This window comes from Schistocerca americana, chromosome 2 (genome assembly GCF_021461395.2).
Source record: "Schistocerca americana isolate TAMUIC-IGC-003095 chromosome 2, iqSchAmer2.1, whole genome shotgun sequence".
NCBI lineage: Eukaryota > Metazoa > Arthropoda > Insecta > Orthoptera > Acrididae > Schistocerca > Schistocerca americana.
The window spans coordinates 885,350,729-885,370,235 of NC_060120.1; the positions used below are offsets into that span (position 1 = coordinate 885,350,729).

A 19,507-nucleotide genomic window follows, 5' to 3' on the forward strand; every position below is an offset into this window, starting at 1 on the left:
TTCAGGCACGACTTATGTAACTGCACCAACTGATATTAAAGAGGTATCAGTTCATAAGTTCTATGCGATTCAAAAAAACAGTCATGTTTCTACAGGGATGTCACTGAATCATACCATGGTAAAAGCAAAGAGCCATCAGCCATGGCACATTCCACTTTGAAAATAAAGCTGCTGCTCGCATCCCAAGGCAATATGATCAGTAGTGTTCATAAGTAAATAATATGCTTCAGTCACTTTGACTGGAAGAATGCACATAGACGCTTGTTGCCCGTGAGAGCAGTTACATTTGCAACTCAAGTGTCTACGATTAAATGTCGCAGCGAAACATAGGGCTGTGACCGAGCTCCTTCTCTTCTTGTTCTTGTTCTTCTTCTTCTTCTTAAATGAAAGAGCATAAAATTGTTCACAGTTCTTTAATATGAGAACTCAGAAACAGTAAAATTATACCACATTCTTTCTTCGTCTTTAGACTGAGCACGGAGAAGACTTCCTATAAAAACATAACTTTACGTAGACATTATAAAGACTGATAGAAGCATGGTACATATCAACCGTTAGGGTGAAGGCAAGAAGAGTACAAATGAAGCGTTCTCGTTTAGGAAATATTACATAGAGGTAAAAAAAAAACAAGAGTACATCGAACTTCGTCTGTTATGAGACAACTGGTGAGTCCAGGATAAAAACCACGTACTCAACAGATTTTTGTTGCAGCTAACTGATTATGTGAGATTCAACAAAATTCAGCATTACTTTCCAATGGGAGGACCCATTTTTTACCTCGCGACAGGGATTTGAGCATTATAAAAAACGAACTAGGGAAACAGGACGTCCTGTTCGCTGTGTATGTCGTCACTCACGAGATCCTTACAAATTCGAAACGAGGTAAACTTCTTGTTAGAACGGTAGTTCCTAGTGAAACACTAGACTTCAGGTCATCTTGGCACCCGTACTTTGGAAGAACAGAATTGTTGAAGAATTCCAAAGTACTGGAAGACACTGGAATATGTCATTCTCTATCAATACCTTGTCACATTTTGATTTTGTTAACACGTGAGAGAGTTGTACTGAAACTTCCACAGTGATGAATGGACGTAAGTCATACTTTTATTCTAACATATCTACCAGGAAACGTTAGAATTAAGTCCAGTACCACCAAGGACTTGGAAAAACTCTTACGTTATCTGCCTGACGGACATCTACCCTTATATGAAGGAACTTCGAAGTAGCCATTGAAGAACGAAAGCTCAGACGACGAATAAATGGATAGTCAAACAATGATTTTTGTTGTAGAAATATTCAATGCATTCGTATTGTGGAATATAGAACTGTATGTGTTATATTTATGCACTCAAGGAAATGTTTATGTGAATAAACAGGAGTGTGCGATTTCAGTATCTTTTATATATCTTTTTTAGAAGGACGTCAGTTTCCGTTCTTTAACGATTAATTCCAAAAGGAAATCGGTCCACATACACATCAAAAATAGGTTGGCATAGCGTGGTACAAAGCAACTTGGCACTGCACATGTTTGTGAAAGGTAGCTATCCAACATACTCCAGTTACAGGCAGAAGTAGAGCTCTTGGGATCGCTAGTCGACGAGACGATCATCTACGACGTCCAGTGCCCAGATTTCTCTAGCAATAAAAACTGTCCTTTTTCTTGTTTTTATGGCTTTCCTGCCGCACTTCTGGTGTCCCTACTGCACCATAACGAATTTTAAATGGGGCTCTCGAATCATAATTTTGACAGTGGCTAACTGTTCCATCACACTTAAAAACAGATCTAATGTAACTCATTTTAAATAACGCTGTAAACGGGCATTATTTACAAAAATTATTGCAGAAGTCCTCATAATCTCCTCAGAGAAGATTCATAATAACATTTTGTTGTCCAATTAGATTGCTTTCCTTTTTTTAAAGGACAGGTGTCGGTTCACTTGAACCATGTTAGGATCTGATGATGAAATAATAATCGATATATACTCTCAGATATACAGCGTAAGTATTAAACCACACCATCTAACATTAAACGTACCAGAACGTATCTGACTGTTTCTGTTACGAGAGTAGCACGGGTAAGAGAAAAATTTACATTCTATGTCGTAAGTTAAAACAGTGGCGTGGTTAAATCCACGTAGCTCTTATAATGCCAAAGGCAACTGCACGGTCCTCTGCCCCGACGGTTGTTAGTAGGCGACTGTTTTGCCAACAGCACAATGCAAGAAGAAGCGTGTCATGGAAGAGGTAGGTCTGCGCCAGTGTCATAGATTCGAACACTGTCTGCTTCTGAAATTACTTAGTTTAGTGACGTTTTTTTAATGTTTTTACTCCTGACTAACCATAAGTTTTAATCAAGTAATTCCAAAAGTATTATTCTCAACGAAAACACAAAAAATTTGATTAATTCAGTTTGGAAATATATTTTTCATTCAGAAGTGTCAAATGTACTAGACAACACCTGCTGTCAGTTGCCTTGTGGTTTATATGGAGAATACGGATTCCACGAAACTACCATTTAAACCTGTGACGAGGCTTATAAATTTTGTTGGTAAGTTGGACAGTTCACTCTTGTAAATGATACGTTATGGTACATCTGATGTAAGACGGTACGGTTTAAAAGTAATGCTGTGTATCTTACAGTGTATGTTGATCAGTTGTTTCAATTTTATTTAGAGATTTGAGGGTGGTTCAGATGAACCGAAACCGGCAATTTATAAGGAAATCAAGCTATCTAGAAAGATCTGTTTTATTCACGAAAACACTGTGCTAGCTTGGGTAGGGCGCTTGCGGTTGTGACTGTATGTGTTGGTGACAACTGTCTAACAAAATTCACTGTGCGCCTCTCTCTCAGAGACTGTCGCCTCATAGCACCCAGCAACCAACGGGCACTCAACAGTTTTTAATTAATAGTGTGGGATGGAGGAAGAGGTGTGAATTTTATTTAAATTCTATACATGAAATGCAAGTAGGGCTGTTCATGATATAAGTGGTTTATTCAGTGAAACTGCATTAAACGGCACGTGCAATAATTATTGAAATTTTATCAAATTCATTTAACAATGACTCACAAATTAATCAAATAATGATGAAGAAAAATAAAAAAAATTGGGTCGCCAGATACTGAAGAAAGTATCAAAAAATAAAAAAAACAACAAACGGAATTGAATTGGCACCAAGAGCTCACAACAAGTAAATTATATAAGGTGCCTGCCCTGGTATTTGCTTTTTAACGTGAGCATTGTATGACTTCATCCTCATTTAACATATGAATAAATTACACGAGGCGGGTAGACCTGGTGTATTAAATGACGAAGGAATAAAAAAAAACAGCTGAATATATGACTCTCTTAATGGACAAACGGTGAATACTGTGCCTTGCGTCTGTATGAGCATCTAACACATTGTAAAGAAACTGAAGAAACCGAAAGAAGAATGAGGAGCTAGGAAGGCGGGCGTTTTCTGTCTTACCATGTTCATAGCGTGGTCGGCGTGGCGGTGGAGTCGGCTGATTGTGTGCGGCTGCATCAAGACTCTACCGGCGTCGTAGTTGACATGCCCTACGCTGAAAATAGTGACCGAAACATGCTACTGGAAGTTATCATTACTGGACGACGGTATGAGTCCATCTGCAACTGCAAACCTACGTGAAACTGCATTAAACAAAGCTCAAAACTGTTCCAATAGTACTACCGTCGTCGGACATGTAGTAAATCAAAATGATCCTGAGTTAAGCTCTTGATAACGCGCACAGTGAGTGAAGCTCGCCCACTTGGATCTATCAAACTTTGGTCTCTACGCTGTGTACGACGAATGCAAAGTGCATTATCTCATGACAAGCGATAAGAGAATCGTTGCGACTTATCGGAAGCCATTCAAGAATTAACTCCTGCCTCCTCAGAAGCAAAATTCCGAATCCGTAATACTAGAGCGCTCCTCACACCTGGAGAGAGAAAGGGAGCCACTCCCCTCCAGCGTCTTGTCGCCACCCTTCCGCAAATTACGTAGCTCGTACTATTTTTCAAAGCGAACATGAGATTCTTGCCAATGAAGAGGTCCGTTTCAAGATTTCCTCCCTCCTGGCCGTCGCATTCCGCGAGGAAAAGAGAGCGATACCCTGCGTGAGACAGAGTATACAAATAAACCAAGACCTCTCCCTCCGAGTATTGCCGCTACGTTCCCAGGTGTTCTGCTCGCGGGAAACGGCCAAAATTCCCCGGGCCACTTGAGATTCTTGGACACCCAAGTCGTGTTGTTGCTATTCAACTGGCCGCTGTGTCCGTGTTGCCTAGAAACGTGATAAAACTGTTTTTCGCTCTAAGTTTGTAGTTTCTGCTGCCTCGAGCACAAGTGCGAATGTCCACGACTTCCCTTGGCAGCGTGTTGATATACGCAGCGACATCGCCTGTCGCTAATCCTCTGGGGGCCTGCCCTCTGTGAAGCGTGCCGACATGGGCGCGCGACCGCCGCTCGCCCGTGGGCGTACTCAAAAATGGCTCTGAGCACTATGGGACTCAACATCTTGGTCATAAGTCCCCTAGAACTTAGAACTACTTAAACCTAACTAACCTAAGGACACCACACACACCCATGCCCGAGGCAGGATTCGAACCTGCGACCGTAGCAGTCCCGTGGTTCCGGACTGCAGCGCCAGAACCGCTAGACCACCGCGGCCGGCGTGGGCGTACTACCTGTGTCCACCTGGTCTCCGGGCTTCCCAGCTAGGAACGCATCAGAAGAATTCCTTTCATGCACAAAGTGTACCAAGTCTGCAAAGAGAAGAATCATAGCCCTTTACCGAAGCTTAATGACACAATAATTCACCTCCATCACAATTCATACATTGCAATAAACTAAAGACGGATTTTAAAAGCTATTGTATCCTTTAATTAAAGACATGAAAAGCTTTGACGCTTTTCAATAGGTTGGCTGCATTTGCATCAGACTGCAACACAGCACTTCCATTTGGTTTAAGTCCGTGGCTCAATGAGGAAGTCTTAAATACGAAGAAACCTGAGCTATATCCTAATTTCTTCCTACCACTTTTTTTGTAATTTGTTGTTTCTTACACTTCTGGCGATGATATGCTGATATGAAAAACGCCGGCATTGGCACACTATCATCAATTGGATCATGTCTGTAACATGCATGAAAAAAGAAACCCTTCAGTCAGAAAATGGACAGTGACCGATCGTTTATAAAATTAGTCAGCGATTCCACTTGGAATCTATTTAAACTTCTGAAACAACATAAAATAGAGATTAATTACGAATGAAAAGAATCGTGATGCCATGTGCAGTGCTGCGAGTGTATGCAACGTTGTACGCTGCGTGGCAGCCTCGCCACGATGTTAAGCGAAAGCATTATGGTCAGCTCCCTAATAGCGTGTTGAACCGCCTTTGGAAAGCGATACAACAGCGATTTCTGCGAAACAAGGGTTCGACAAGTTGTTATTCGGATTCTAGAAGTAAGTAGCAGTAGATGTCTACGCAAAGGTTACGCAGTCCCCAGGTACGAGTATCACGGGCCGGTGATTGGTATGAGTGGTCAAGACAGCTACGTGAATTCACTGTCATGATTCTTAAACCACGTAGACCAGTTTTGGACCTGTGACAAGGACAGTTACTTTTCCGTCGGCCTGGTGTCAGGGTGTAAGTTTCGTACAGTTATTCACGTAGATGACGGCTAATCCGGACACGACCATTGGCCTGGTGAAAAACAAACGTTACTCATGACGAGGCGACACTCCATATTGATCTAGGTGACCCACTGCCCAGTGCGAACGTAATTGGCGATGTCGCTAAGACAACATGGCAATGCTTTGGGGTCGTCTATTACGGGAGCCAACGTTCGTCAGCTTGCTTTGAACGGTGTGTTCCGAAAAACTTTTGCCTGTACCAGCATTGTACCAGAGTTTAACACACACAGTCACGGCAGTCCTGCTCACTTTTGTTATACACCGTGACAACAACGCTCCAAGCGGACAGAAAGCTACGTTTCTGAATGCGATATCAGATGAGTGAGAATAGTATCGCTTTTACTGGTTTGTAACCTACTAGTAGTTTCTGCAGTAGGGAGTATATGTAGTGCCATAAAAATCGGAACTAACTAAGAAATGACACAACTTTTGTCTTTCTCCAGTTTTCTAAGGACCTGGGAGGTATGGAACGGTACTTTACAGGACGTTTTATTTACTATTGTCTTGTAAACTACAAATATTGACGGAGGAATTTATTTTTCTTTTAAGAATAAAAAACGGCTACTAAATAAAAGAAGACCAGATCCTTAGCAGAAAAACGTCTTACATAAACTCACCAATGTGAAGTTTTCTTCACCACACTGTCTGTCAGATCAGTGAATTTTCAACGCAGGAACATGTATGGAATACAGTACCTAGATTATTTAAGGTACGAGATAAGCCACCATAACAGTTGCTGAAGGAAAAACCACGCAGCCGTGGTCATAATACGTCGAAAGCCATGAAACTCTCTCCAAACACAGAAGAGAGCGATTTCACACCCGAGCCTCATACGACAACAATATTAAACACATTCGATTTTGAAGCAAAAATAATCACATTTCCAAAAATATTCGTGTATTAGTTCGATGAGTGAGGAGTAAGAATGTGCGACTAATTAGTTCTCGTACAAATTATTACATGACAAGGAATCTGCTTATAATGATACTTGTCCTGCATGAAATCTCTTACCAGAATGAAATTTTCACTCTGCAGCGGAGTGTGCTCTGATATGAAACTCCGTGGCAAATTTACAGTGTGTGCCAGACCGAGACTCGAACTCCAGACTTTCACCTTTTACGAACAACCGACTTAGCTACTCGGACATGACCCGCGACCCGTCGTCAGAGCCATACTTCGGCTCCTAGTTTCCAAACGATAGAACACTTGCTCGCGAAAGGCAAAGGTCCCTAGTTCGAATCTCGGTCCGGCCCACAGTTTTAATCTGCCAAAAATCTTCATGAAATATTTGTTTATATTCTCTTGCGTTGAGCGGAGTATTTTTTTGTGATAGAAATATTAGAAAGTACATTTTACGACAAAAAAAAAAAAAAATGAAGCACGACGTAGGAATTATTCGAATGGGATGGAAATCGGTAAATAATGTGTACAGAACAACAAACGGTTATAATTTCACAAACTTGGATTATTTATTCAAGAGAAAGAGCTTCCCAAATTGAGCAAGTCAACAACCCGTTAGTTCACCTCTGGCTCTTACGCAAGCAGCTATTCGTCGTGGTATTGGTTCACAGATTTGCTGGATGTCCTTCTGACGGATATTGTGCAAAATTCTGTCTGCTTGATGCATTAGATCGTCAAAATCGGGAGTTATATAGAGGGAGGGCTCTGTCCATAATGCTCCAGGCATCTTCGGCCTGATTTCTCATTGACTGGAGTAGAATCGTCTTCACTGATGAGTCCCGCTCCGAACTAAGCCCAGATGGCCAAATAGGCCGTGTCTGGAGATGTCCCGGACAGCGGTGGGATACTAACTTGACTGTCGCCCGCCGTATGGCCCGACAGCCAAGAGTGATGAACTGGGGTGTTGCACAGCAGGACCACTTGGTTGTCAGGTGCTGCACCCTTACAGCCCGCTGGTACGTCGATGGTATTCTACACAACATGTTGTTGGCCTCCATGACGTTACACTTCATCAGAATAATGCCGACCTGCACACCAAGAGAATTTCTACTGCTTTTCTTCGTGCTTTCCAGACCGTACCTTGACTATAAAAACACCAGATCTCTCCCCTCTTGAGAAAGAACGATTGGAGCATTAAGGGCAGGGCCCTCCAAACGCTGGCCACGGTGGCCGAGCGGTTCTAGGCACTTCAGTCCGGAACCGCGCGACTGCTGCGGTCGCAGGTTCGAATCCTGCCTTGGGCATGGGTGTGTGTGATGTCCTTAGGTTAGTTAGGTTTAAGTAATTCTAAGTTCTAGGGGATTGATGACCTCTGATGTTAAGTACCATAGTGCTCAGAGCCATTTGAACCATTTGAGCCCTCCTAACATTTCTATATTTTGCCGATATAAAACATCAAATGCACTCGCCAGGATAGCCGAGAGCGCTAACGAGCTGCTTCCTGGACTCGTGTGGGCGCGCCGGCCCCGGATCGAATCCGCCTGGCGGTTTAACGACGACGGCCGGTGTGCTGGCCAGCCTGGATGTTTTATAGGCGGTTTTCCACATCCTACTAGGTGAATACCGGGCTGGTCCCCACGTCCCGCCTCAGCTACACGACTCGCAGACATGTGAAACACATTCACACTATTTCACGATTTACACTAGACGCAGACAGCTTGGGTATACTAATTCCGTCCCCGGGGGTAAGGGGTTGCGGCAGGAAGGGCGTCCGGCCACCCCTTAAAATTAACCATGCCAAATTCGTTCTTAACCCTGCCAACCCTGGGCACAATGCGAGATAAAGGCAGTAGCAAAAGAAAGAAAGAAAGAAAGAACGCATCAAATGCAAAGAATTCGGCGCGATACCCTTCATGGGGACATCGAAGAACTCTGCCAACCAATCCGAAGCCGAATATCTCCCTGCATAAGGGCCACAGACGTGCTCATTTTGTGAAGCTCTTTCTCGTGCATAAATCATGCAGTCTTTTTTTGAAACTGTAATAGTTTATTTGTTTGTACATATACATCACATGGCCGAGCGGTTCTAGGCCCTTCAGTCTGGAACCGCGCGACCGCTACGGTCGCAGGTTCGAATCCTGCCTCGGGCTTGGATGTGTGTGATGTCCTTAGGTTAGTTAGGTTTAAGTAGTTCTAAGTTCTAGGGGACTGATGACCTCAGAAGTTAAGTCCTATAGTGCTCAGAGCCATTTGAACCATTTTATACATCACATCTACTGATTACCGTCCCATCGAGCAATTCTGTCATGGTGCATAGTTTCTTTCTTTTTTCTTAGATCGTATTTGAAAGAGTGCCTGATTACTGCTGAGAGGGGATGAAGGGATGTGTCACGATGCGTCGTAACCACAGCAGCACTGCCTACAGTGCGTACGCCTACGTCAAAGATATACGGAAGTGAGAGGACAGATTGGTTCATGCCTCAACTTGTATTAGTGTAAGATCATTATAGGAATTGTTCTTCCAGTTTTTACCGGTCATACCTCCTGCAGGAATCGCCCTATACTTACATCAAAAATAATACGATCAGATGAATGCAATTCAGTTACAACTGTGCGGTGTGGATTTCTTCTCCATTGCAGGACTGCAACGATGAGTCGGCGGGAACTGGCGTAGGGATTTTGCCTCAAACGAGTTGCGTGCAAGGTCGCCCGGTCTTTTAAAACATCACTATTCACTACAAAGGGGCGCTGATATAAGTCTCTTGTTCTTACGACCTCCAACGGTCCAGAGAAAATCACTATCGTATCATGAATTATTTACAGCAAAATAGCACAGGATACAGAACGCATGGCGTCAAGTAATACAAAATCCATTGTTTGACTCCACTGATTTTATGTCGTCTTGTACACAGCTATGAATATTTTATGATACCTGATAATTATCTCTGGCCCGAAAGAGATTGTATCATAAAGACACTTTTCTCAACAGCTTTTGGTGGTGACTGATGACAATTTTTAAAATATTTGGAAGCTGTGGGGTGCCAACTTCTTAATATACACCGCGCCTGGATTCGAAGTATGCAATGTCATTTTTATTTTTTTTAAGACGCCGTCTGTGTGCCTCTGCTTCCAACAGATTTCGGTGAACAACAATACCGCATGGCTGCAGCAGCAAAAGCATTAACTCGAAACATACTAGCAAATATATTGTCTGAATTTGTCAACTGTCTGTACTTCTGTCGTGTGGCCGGTGGCGGATGTTGTGTCCTGACGTAGGTGGGACAGGAAAAAAAGGTGTTTTAAACAGTCGTGTGGGGGCATTGTTTTTCCTACTTAAAGCCACCTAGCCAATCCCGCCGGTCTCTTGCAGGGGTCTGCCAATCACGGTTTAGTTAGGTCCCCTCTACTCCTCCTTAGGCAGGGACGTTAATGCAGTTGGACTAAGTCCGTATTTGGTATCAACATTGTTCAGCTGAAAGCTAAACGTAACTGCTCTGCAAAATGAGGCTTGCAACATTATTGTTATACGTCATTTAGCCCCGCCCTTCCGGCTCCCCGGAGTAGGAACTATTAGGTCAACAGTTTTTGGCCTTTTCGAAAATGGCTCTGAGCACTCTGGGACTTAACAGCTGTGGTCATCAGTCCCTTGAACTTAGAACTACTTAAACCTAACTAACCTAAGGTCATCACACACATCCATGCCCGAGGCAGGATTCGAACCTGCGACCGTAGCAGTCGCGCGGTTCCGGACTGCGCGCCTAGAACCGCGAGACCACCGCGGCCGGCTGGCCTTTTCGCTCTCTTTCTAACCCTTGGGAGCCTGCTGACGTTGCCGTTCTCGCAGCTCGTATCAATCTGGCTTTATACGCGAGTACGTGCCTGTTGGTTACAAAGTTCTACAGTGGCAACCTACCACAGCGTCTAGACGACATATGAAGTTACTTGTTAATTCCTTGAAGAGTAACTAACCCTGGGACCACGTCTGGGGGAGTCTGTATTTCGTAAGGCTCTCCCTTTACGGTTCACTTCATGTAACAATATCTCTACTAGTTTCGTCTGCCCTCAGCGTCGTCTCTGCTTCCGCGCCTTAGAGCGCCTGTCCTCCTTTCTCACAGTTTCAAGATAACACTACAGCAGCAAGGAATAATCGATATATTACAAGGAGACGTAGAATATTAGTGAAATGTAAATGAAAAGTCTATCCCTACACGCTATTCAAAACAGTACCCTAAGTTTGTGTATGCATACGTGCAAAAGATATACTCTCGTAAAATCTGAGAGCTCGTTTAAAAACTAAAACTTTGCCATATGTGGAAGTTGACATCTAGCCCTTTTTGTTTTTTTCCATGTGGAAGATTTAGACGCTACAATCTGGAACCGCGCGACCGCTACGGTCGAAGGTTCGAATCCTGCCTCTGGCGTGGATGTGTGTGATGTCCTTAGGTAAGTTAAGTAGTTCTAAGTTCTAGGGGACTGATGACCTCAGAAGTTGAGTCCCATAGTGCTCAGAGCCATTTTTTTTTTTTTTTTTGGAAGATTTAGTCATGTCAAAATAAATAGATGTTTTTGAAACAATCTGTATATCACAATATCGTACTATCAAAACTAAGTCGTGATACACTTGTAGTTAATAATTTTGACGAGAAACCGTGTATCAATGTCCTTTTAATGTGATTACGATGATGGTTTAAGCCCAAACGCATAGAGGAGTATATTTCATAAAATACGAAAAAACTTGATTATGTTAGAAAATTATTAACAGGTGCAGTTATGTCCGTGGATGGTTATTTATATGTCAATTACTGACAACAATCCTTAGAGCTGGTGCGTATCTAATAAGACCGAAGGCTTACTCGACGGCTCGCCACTCGTCGATGCGAGACTGATCACGGTCCGTGCTCACTCGCAGGCTGTAAAATAGTGAGAGGCGCAGTACCTGTTGTGACGTCAGGTGTGAGGTCGCGAGGCGGGTCGCCCCTCAGCCAGCCGCTCACGGACACGAAGTCCCTGGCGAAGGCTGGCACGTGGCAGCGTAGGACCGCCGTGTTGCCGGAGATGGCGAACTCGTCGTGCACCTGCGCCTCGTACCGCTGGTCCAGCACCACTGCAAGCATACACCGCACCACACACAGTCAGAAACCTCACTGCCGGCGTCTGGACTGAGAGAGCTACATCTACAGTCTGATTGTAACTGGTTGGCATCCACATCTACATCTATCTACACCTATTTGATACTCTGCAATTCACAGTTAAGTGACTGGCACAAGGTTCATCGAGCTACCTTTAAGCTACTTCTCTGCCATTCCTCTTTCGAATAGCGTACTGGAAAAAAACTAACAAATAAATCGTCCTTTACAAGTTCCGATTTCTCTTGTTTTATTATGATGATCATGTCTCCCTAAGTAAGTGGGCGCCAACAAAATATTTTCACACTCTGAAGAGAAAGTTGGTAACTGAAATTTCACGAGAAGGTCCTGCTGCAGCGAAAAACCTCTTGGTTTTAATGACTGCCACCTGATTTCGTGTATGATTTCACAGTGATACAAAATGGGCAGCCCCTTCTTTGCACTTTTAAGATGTCCTCCGTCAATCCTATCTGAAGCGGATCCCAGACCGCACAATAGTACTCCAGAAGAGGGAAAACATAGTGTAAGCAGTCTTCTTAAAAGACCTGTTTCATTTTCTAAGTGTTCTGCCAGTAAATTAGTCTTCGGCTTCCTTTCCCCCTGACATTATCAATATTAAGATTTCAGTGATTTGTCATTAACCGAAATTTGGCGGATTCTTTTACTGTTCTTGTGAGTCAATTGACACTTTTTGCGTTACACATGTATACTGTGTAATTAAGGTGTGGTACTGGTGGGAGAAATACTCACTGTCTGTAACTGGCCGGCAAGGAGAGGAGAGGTGATGATGTATGGTGCCCGATCACCGTTGTTACGCTAATGTCCTGGATTAAATTTCAAACCTCTCCAAGGTGCCCCATGAAGTGAGGACCTATGCCGCTGTTGAAAGTGATCCGTCTGTCGGATGGAAACGTTAAGCTTGGCAATGCTGTTGGTGCTATTCGACAGGAGAATGTGATGCGCCAGCACTGGCTTGCACCCTCTCTCTTCTTTCGTCATCATCATCATCATCATCATCGTCCTTCACAAAGATAACACTACACTACTCATTCACCCATTACACTCGACTACCATCTACAAATATACATACGACAAGAACAAAACGTTCTCGGTTTTCAAGCCGCGTCAATTCAAATAAAATCCTCGCGCTTTCAAGGACCATCTCCGCCATCGTCGTCAGGAGTTCAGTGACTGCCGGGGCTTGTATAGGCACGATGACGTCATCAGCAGCCGCTCAGATAGATCCAATGCGGCGCGCGCGCGTAAGTCGACCCGGGTAGCTAGCGGAGCTATTGTCCGTGGCAGCACCGGTGACGTCGGGTGGCGCCACGTTTGAAACTACCGCTCCCGCGTCGCACATCTGTCTTTGCCTTCTTTCGATGCCCGACGCCCTCCACCGTGCCCTTCTGACTGTGTACCCCTGGTCTCTGTTGAAATTATTGTCGGTTAAACTTATCTCGGCCGCTTCCTTTATAAGGGAGTCCCAATATGTACACTCCTGGAAATGGAAAAAAGAACACATTGACACCGGTGTGTCAGACCCACCATACTTGCTCCGGACACTGCGAGAGGGCTGTACAAGCAATGATCACACGCACGGCACAGCGGACACACCAGGAACCGCGGTGTTGGCCGTCGAATGGCGCTAGCTGCGCAGCATTTGTGCACCGCCGCCGTCAGTGTCAGCCAGTTTGCCGTGGCATACGGAGCTCCATCGCAGTCTTTAACACTGGTAGCATGCCGCGACAGCGTGGACGTGAACCGTATGTGCAGTTGACGGACTTTGAGCGAGGGCGTATAGTGGGCATGCGGGAGGCCGGGTGGACGTACCGCCGAATTGCTCAACACGTGGGGCGTGAGGTCTCCACAGTACATCGATGTTGTCGCCAGTGGTCGGCGGAAGGTGCACGTGCCCGTCGACCTGGGACCGCACCGCAGCGACGCACGGATGCACGCTAAGACCGTAGGATCCTACGCAGTGCCGTAGGGGACCGCACCGCCACTTCCCAATCAAATTAGGGACACTGTTGCTCCTGGGGTATCGGCGAGGACCATTCGCAACCGTCTCCATGAAGCTGGGCTACGGTCCCGCACACCGTTAGGCCGTCTTCCGCTCACGCCCCAACATCGTGCAGCCCGCCTCCAGTGGTGTCGCGACAGGCGTGAAAGGAGGGACGAATGGAGACGTGTCGTCTTCAGCGATGAGAGTCGCTTCTGCCTTGGTGCCAATGATGGTCGTATGCGTGTTTGGCGCCGTGCAGGTGAGCGCCACAATCAGGACTGCATACGACCGAGGCACACAGGGCCAACACCCGGCATCATGGTGTGGGGAGCGATCTCCTACACTGGCCGTACACCACTGGTGATCGTCGAGGGGACACTGAATAGTGCACGGTACATCCAAACCGTCATCGAACCCATCGTTCTACCATTCCTAGACCGGCAAGGAAACTTGCTGTTCCAACAGGACAATGCACGTCCGCATGTATCCCGTGCCACCCAACGTGCTCTAGAAGGTGTAAGTCAACTACCCTGGCCAGCAAGATCTCCGGATCTGTCCCCCATTGAGCATGTTTGGGACTGGATGAAGCGTCGTCTCACGCGGTCTGCACGTCCAGCACGAACGCTGGTCCAACTGAGGCGCCAGGTGGAAATGGCATGGCAAGCCGTTCCACAGGACTACATCCAGCATCTCTACGATCGTCTCCATGGGAGAATAGCAGCCTGCATTGCTGCGAAAGGTGGATATACACTGTACTAGTGCCGACATTGTGCATGCTCTGTTGCCTGTGTCTATGTGCCTGTGGTTCTGTCAGTGTGATCATGTGATGTATCTGACCCCAGGAATGTGTCAATAAAGTTTCCCCTTCCTGGGACAATGAATTCACGGTGTTCTTATTTCAATTTCCAGGAGTGTAGATGCATGGGCCAACACTTTTGTATTTTCGAACTGTATTTTATGTCCGTTTTTTAGCATCCCCGGCAGTCAATGAACTCCTGACGACGATGGCGGAGATGGTCATCGAAAGTTCGAGTATTTTGTTCGAAATGACGCGGCTTCAAAACCGAGAACGTCTTATCCAAGTATGCCCTCGCGAATGACTCAGAGGACACACACATACGACATGCCTCTCACATATCCGAAAAGAAAGGGGCCAATGTGTACGGAGAAAGAACATTGTTTCCACTAGGTGACTGAGCCCACCCGATGGGATGTCCCAGCCAACAGTGTCTTACGAAATTGTCATTTCTTTTACACTGTAGCATTTACCTTGTAATTAGTTCATTTCAAAACTGAACAAATCCCCGCATTGTAGGCATTTTTGTAGAAGTACCTCAGACAAGTTACTGGAAAGCAAAGTGTACTGTAACAAGCTTTACTTATTGGAGACAATGTATGCCAATGACTATGACAGTTTGTCCCTAAACGGGGATTTTATTTGAAATATTAATTAGGCTAATAAGAAGGACGGGGAACCGCCTCCTCACGCTGTTAAGTTGCCGTTTGTTTCCGAATTCACTGATAGCATAAGCATAAGTCTAAGGTAAAATCGTATTCAGACAACTTTCTTCAGTCTAAACTAAAATACTCCTCCAGAAAAGGCCATGAAGGCCCAAAGGAACCGACTGGCCACCGAGTCATCCTCAGACCTTAGGCGTCACTGGCTGGGGATATGGAGGGGCATGTGATCAGCACACCGCTCTCCCGGCCATATGTCAGTTCCCGAGCGAGACCGAGTCGCTACTTCTCAATAAAGTAGTCACTCAGTTTGCCTGACAAGGGGTGAGTATACCCCGCTTGCCAACAGCGCTTGGCAAACCGGATGGTCACCCATCCAAGTGCTAGCCCAGCCTGACAGCGCTGAACTTCGGAGATCTGACGGGAACTGGTGTTACCGCTGCGGCTAAGCCGCTGGCCAGTCTAAACAAAATAAAGGACTTTTCCGGAGCAAACGGGTGCACCTGACTGCCTCCACACTGCTGGCGCCTATGAAATGACATATGGCTGAGGCAAAATATATATAGGCGAAACCAGAAGGACTGTTAAAGATCGTATTAAGGAACACAAAATCCGCACACCGCTGAAGCAAGGAAGCAAGGAAACCGGCGGTTGCGGAACATCACGAGAACTATAGCCTTGACAGCGATTTCAATAACGTACTTCTGCTGGCTAAGGAAACCAACATTTATATAAGAAATGTCCGATTGAAAATTCTGAGAACACATGTAAATTCAATAGAGAGGACGGCTAGAGGCTTCCGGCATCATGGCTCCTTGTCATCAAGGAAGTGAACACGTGGCCGCTGCGTGCCAACAATACAAACAACGCCCTGGAAGCCACCTCTGCGAACGATAATATTTTGGATAAACATTCCGCCTCTCGTGCTCTGCCCATTTTGCTTCTAACCAATGGTGTGGGCTCACCTATAACAGCAGGAGGATTTTTTTCTACTAGCTCTTCTCCAGCGCAAGTGCGGGGAATATACATTTCTGACGAATGATATCACCCCACCAATGGTAGCCACAGGGGTTTTAACCATTAATCCCCTTCTTTGACACTAGCCCGGGTAAACTTCTTTTACTATCCAACGATGATGGTCCATCAATAATAACCCATGGTTTTTTACCTAATGATTCCACTTCTCCAGCACAACGGCGGGGAAACTCCCCTTTATAAGAGAAGGCGACACTGGTCTCTTACAGTGCTCAATCTACAACGGACACCATATCATCCCGAAGAAATTCCCAGCAGAGGGATCGAAACGCCGTTTCTTTGAAGAAACATGACGCGACCTACCAACCCAGAAGATTTTAACTTAAGTGACAACTGCCAAAAAAGCCTGCAGACTTACCAACTTCACTTTACCCCGCATATCTTTCTTATAAAAAGTATGTACACTCAGTGTACTTCCTATTATACACACCCTATTACTTATGTTTAGTCCAACATAAACCATATAAGGAACTGAATGCTCAAACTACGGAAAGACGTCAGTCTGAAGCTGAAACAATGTTTTGAACGAACCGTTCAGAGACCTTCTTTTATTGAAGAAAAGAGACAAGGAAACTATTCAAAACTATCTCTCCTATAATTCTTGCACATCTTTACGGTTTCTGACTAAAAACGTAATCAGCCGACTCATCAAATGGTTGAATTCTTACTAACCAGTCGGAAAAAACATATTTTGGCAGTGATACATTGACTGCTTATCATAACCAGCCTAATCAGTTTATCCCTGGAAGAATTAAGGAGAACATCATGATACATGTAACTCTGATAGATTATCACAAAGCTTTTGGTTTAGTATGGAAGTGGACATGCTTAGAAGCCTTTAGGACTTAATGAGTTAGAAGAGACACACTTCTGTCGATTTATGACGGAAGGAGTTCTTGAAGACCTCGTAACCAACATTAATCCTGACATGAGAAATACAAGTTCATCCCATCAGCAGTACATTTTTTATACTTATTCTGTGCCGATTGTTATTGTTCCAGTTAACTTCAAGAAGGAAAAAGGGTTGTAGCAGTCGAAACCGGTGGAAAAAAAGCATAATAATTCAGCAGCTGACGGAACAAATATCCTTTTTCCAAACTATTTTACAGCCGTAGACATCGCCTACGAAAAGTTATAAATCGTAGTAGAGTGTAACCACCATGGTGGATACAATATTTCCTAGCCGTCGGAAAGAAATACAAATGCTTGGACTGCTATCATAGAAGAAACAAAATCGATTATCAGTATCTGCACATCGATGACAATGTGCTTGTAATTGGTGACCTCGCAGAATAGGTAACTTGAGAAATTATGCAATAAGTGAATGTTGCATCAGCACAAACTGCTTTTAACGATGAACGGGATGACGAGCTAAATTTCTGAGTACAGACTTCTCAGCTTTTGAATGCTAGTATGAAAATATTCTGTTTTCTTCGGGTACACTTACTAAGACCACAATATATAGCTACGAAAAACTAAAATACTGTACGTATACTGTGTGGGTCGACTAGGGAGCACTCCTGAAGCTTTATCAGGGCCAACTGGGATGATCCAAGGATACTGAAATCGGAAGCGTACAATATTTGTGTCCTAGTAGAAGCAAGTTATAACTTTAACGTTTGGAATCATTGGTCTTCCCGAAGCCAGGTGCCCGTGATCTGTAGTGATCACAAAAAGAAACAGTGAGTCAGGTACTGGAAAAAGCTGCCGAGAGTAATTGGAACAATCAGAATAAAATAATGAATGATAAACATATCTAAAAGAGTTGCTTGACTGAATTGATTATCGTATGACAGTGTAACAACACAAATGTCCAATAAGATGGCATGTACAAACAGAATCGAGTAAAACGGAAGAGTCTGTCTAAACAAAGGAAAGCATATTATGTAGAAAATCACAGAAAACTGCGTAATATTTCTTTGTGTTATGTAACATGTCGCACTGTAAAGGGAATCATCCTTTCGTCTATACTGCATCATGAGACCTTCGTCATATTGTGTCTTGTAATTGTGAGTCAGTGTCACTTGATGTTTGACATTCGGATTTTTTTCCTCCTACCGCCAGCCGGAGTGGCCGTGCGGTTCTAGGCGCTACAGTCTGGAACCAAGCGACCGCTACGGTCGAAGGTTCGAATCCTACCTCGGGCATGGATGTGTGTGATGTCCTTAGGTTAGTTAGGTTTAAGTAGTTCTAGGCGACTGGTGACCTCAGAAGTTAAGTCGCATAGTGCTCAGAGCCATTTGAACCATTTTTTCCCCCCTCCCCTTGCTACCTCTTGAAAAGGACGTTATGCAGTAAATGATTTATTCATTTCGAAGTGCCTTATTTTCCAACGTGTCAGGTGCTGCCAGACTCGCACTTCATTCTGATTATGCCAATGTAGAATCAGTAACATAGTTGGCATATTTTGTTCTCAAGAATGTAGCGTTTATGTAAGTTAGATCTAAATTCTCAAGGGGCATGTGCGGGATTTGCTGACATTACCCATTCCTACCTTTAATATACCTTGCTGAATCTCTATGTAGTTAGAGAGCAGAACAGCAGGGCGGTGGCCAGTAGGTGCCTTTAAGACAGGGCAGGAGGCCGGATCAGCACCAGGGGAAGGGGTCGCCTGCAAGCCATTGTGTAGACGTGGGCCGTGAGACATTTCGCCACGATCCCTCAGGTGGACCAGCCGTTTCTCTGTTTGTGGGGATTAAGGTTTCCTCGAACTGACGGCGCCTTGGCTGGCGTGGTTCGCCAGCCACCCCCACACTTCCGCTAGGACGCGATATTTTCTATAGAGCGTCTCCAAGCTGCTATTGACCACCAGTGTATTGTGGTGGCGAGAGGGGTAGGGGGGCGGAGGGGGCATATGGGTGGCAAGCAGTAGGAGCGTGCGACTCCGGGTGTTTCGTGACTTGGCCAGAGCAAATCTCCACCGTGAGGACGAGCTTAGAAACTTGCCGACGCCTCGCTAAGACGGCCATTAAAAACCCCTGTATATGAAGGAAATTAAGACTGGATTACGATTGGTTGACGTTCGTAAACCAAGGGAACCATGGGTTACCATCCTTCGGCACACACAACTTCTCTAAAAGGAGCAGACAGTTAGCGTAATGAGCGCGCTTTGCTACGAGATCTCTCGTTGGCAGATCTTGGGTCGTTGGTTTAGAATGGATTACCAACAGTTTTGGCGGTATCGAGAGGGCAAAAGCGGAGAGCGAAGGTTTTTATAAATATTAGGGGCGGCGACGTCTTCAGGGACAGAAGGGAGTGAGTCGTCTCTAGAGACACTAGACAGGGAGGCTG

General features: G+C 44.9%; 1 protein-coding gene across 1 annotated transcript in view; it reads right to left on the reverse strand.

Moving 5' to 3' along the window:
* The window catches only part of LOC124594523 (Down syndrome cell adhesion molecule-like protein Dscam2), a 322,560-nt gene that overhangs the window by 86,471 nt on the left and 216,582 nt on the right, over positions 1–19,507 (reverse strand). Inside the window, exon 2 of the mRNA XM_047132897.1 lies at positions 11,532–11,699. Coding sequence (XP_046988853.1) covers positions 11,532–11,699 — 168 coding nt within the window. The remainder of the gene's footprint in view (positions 1–11,531; positions 11,700–19,507) is intronic.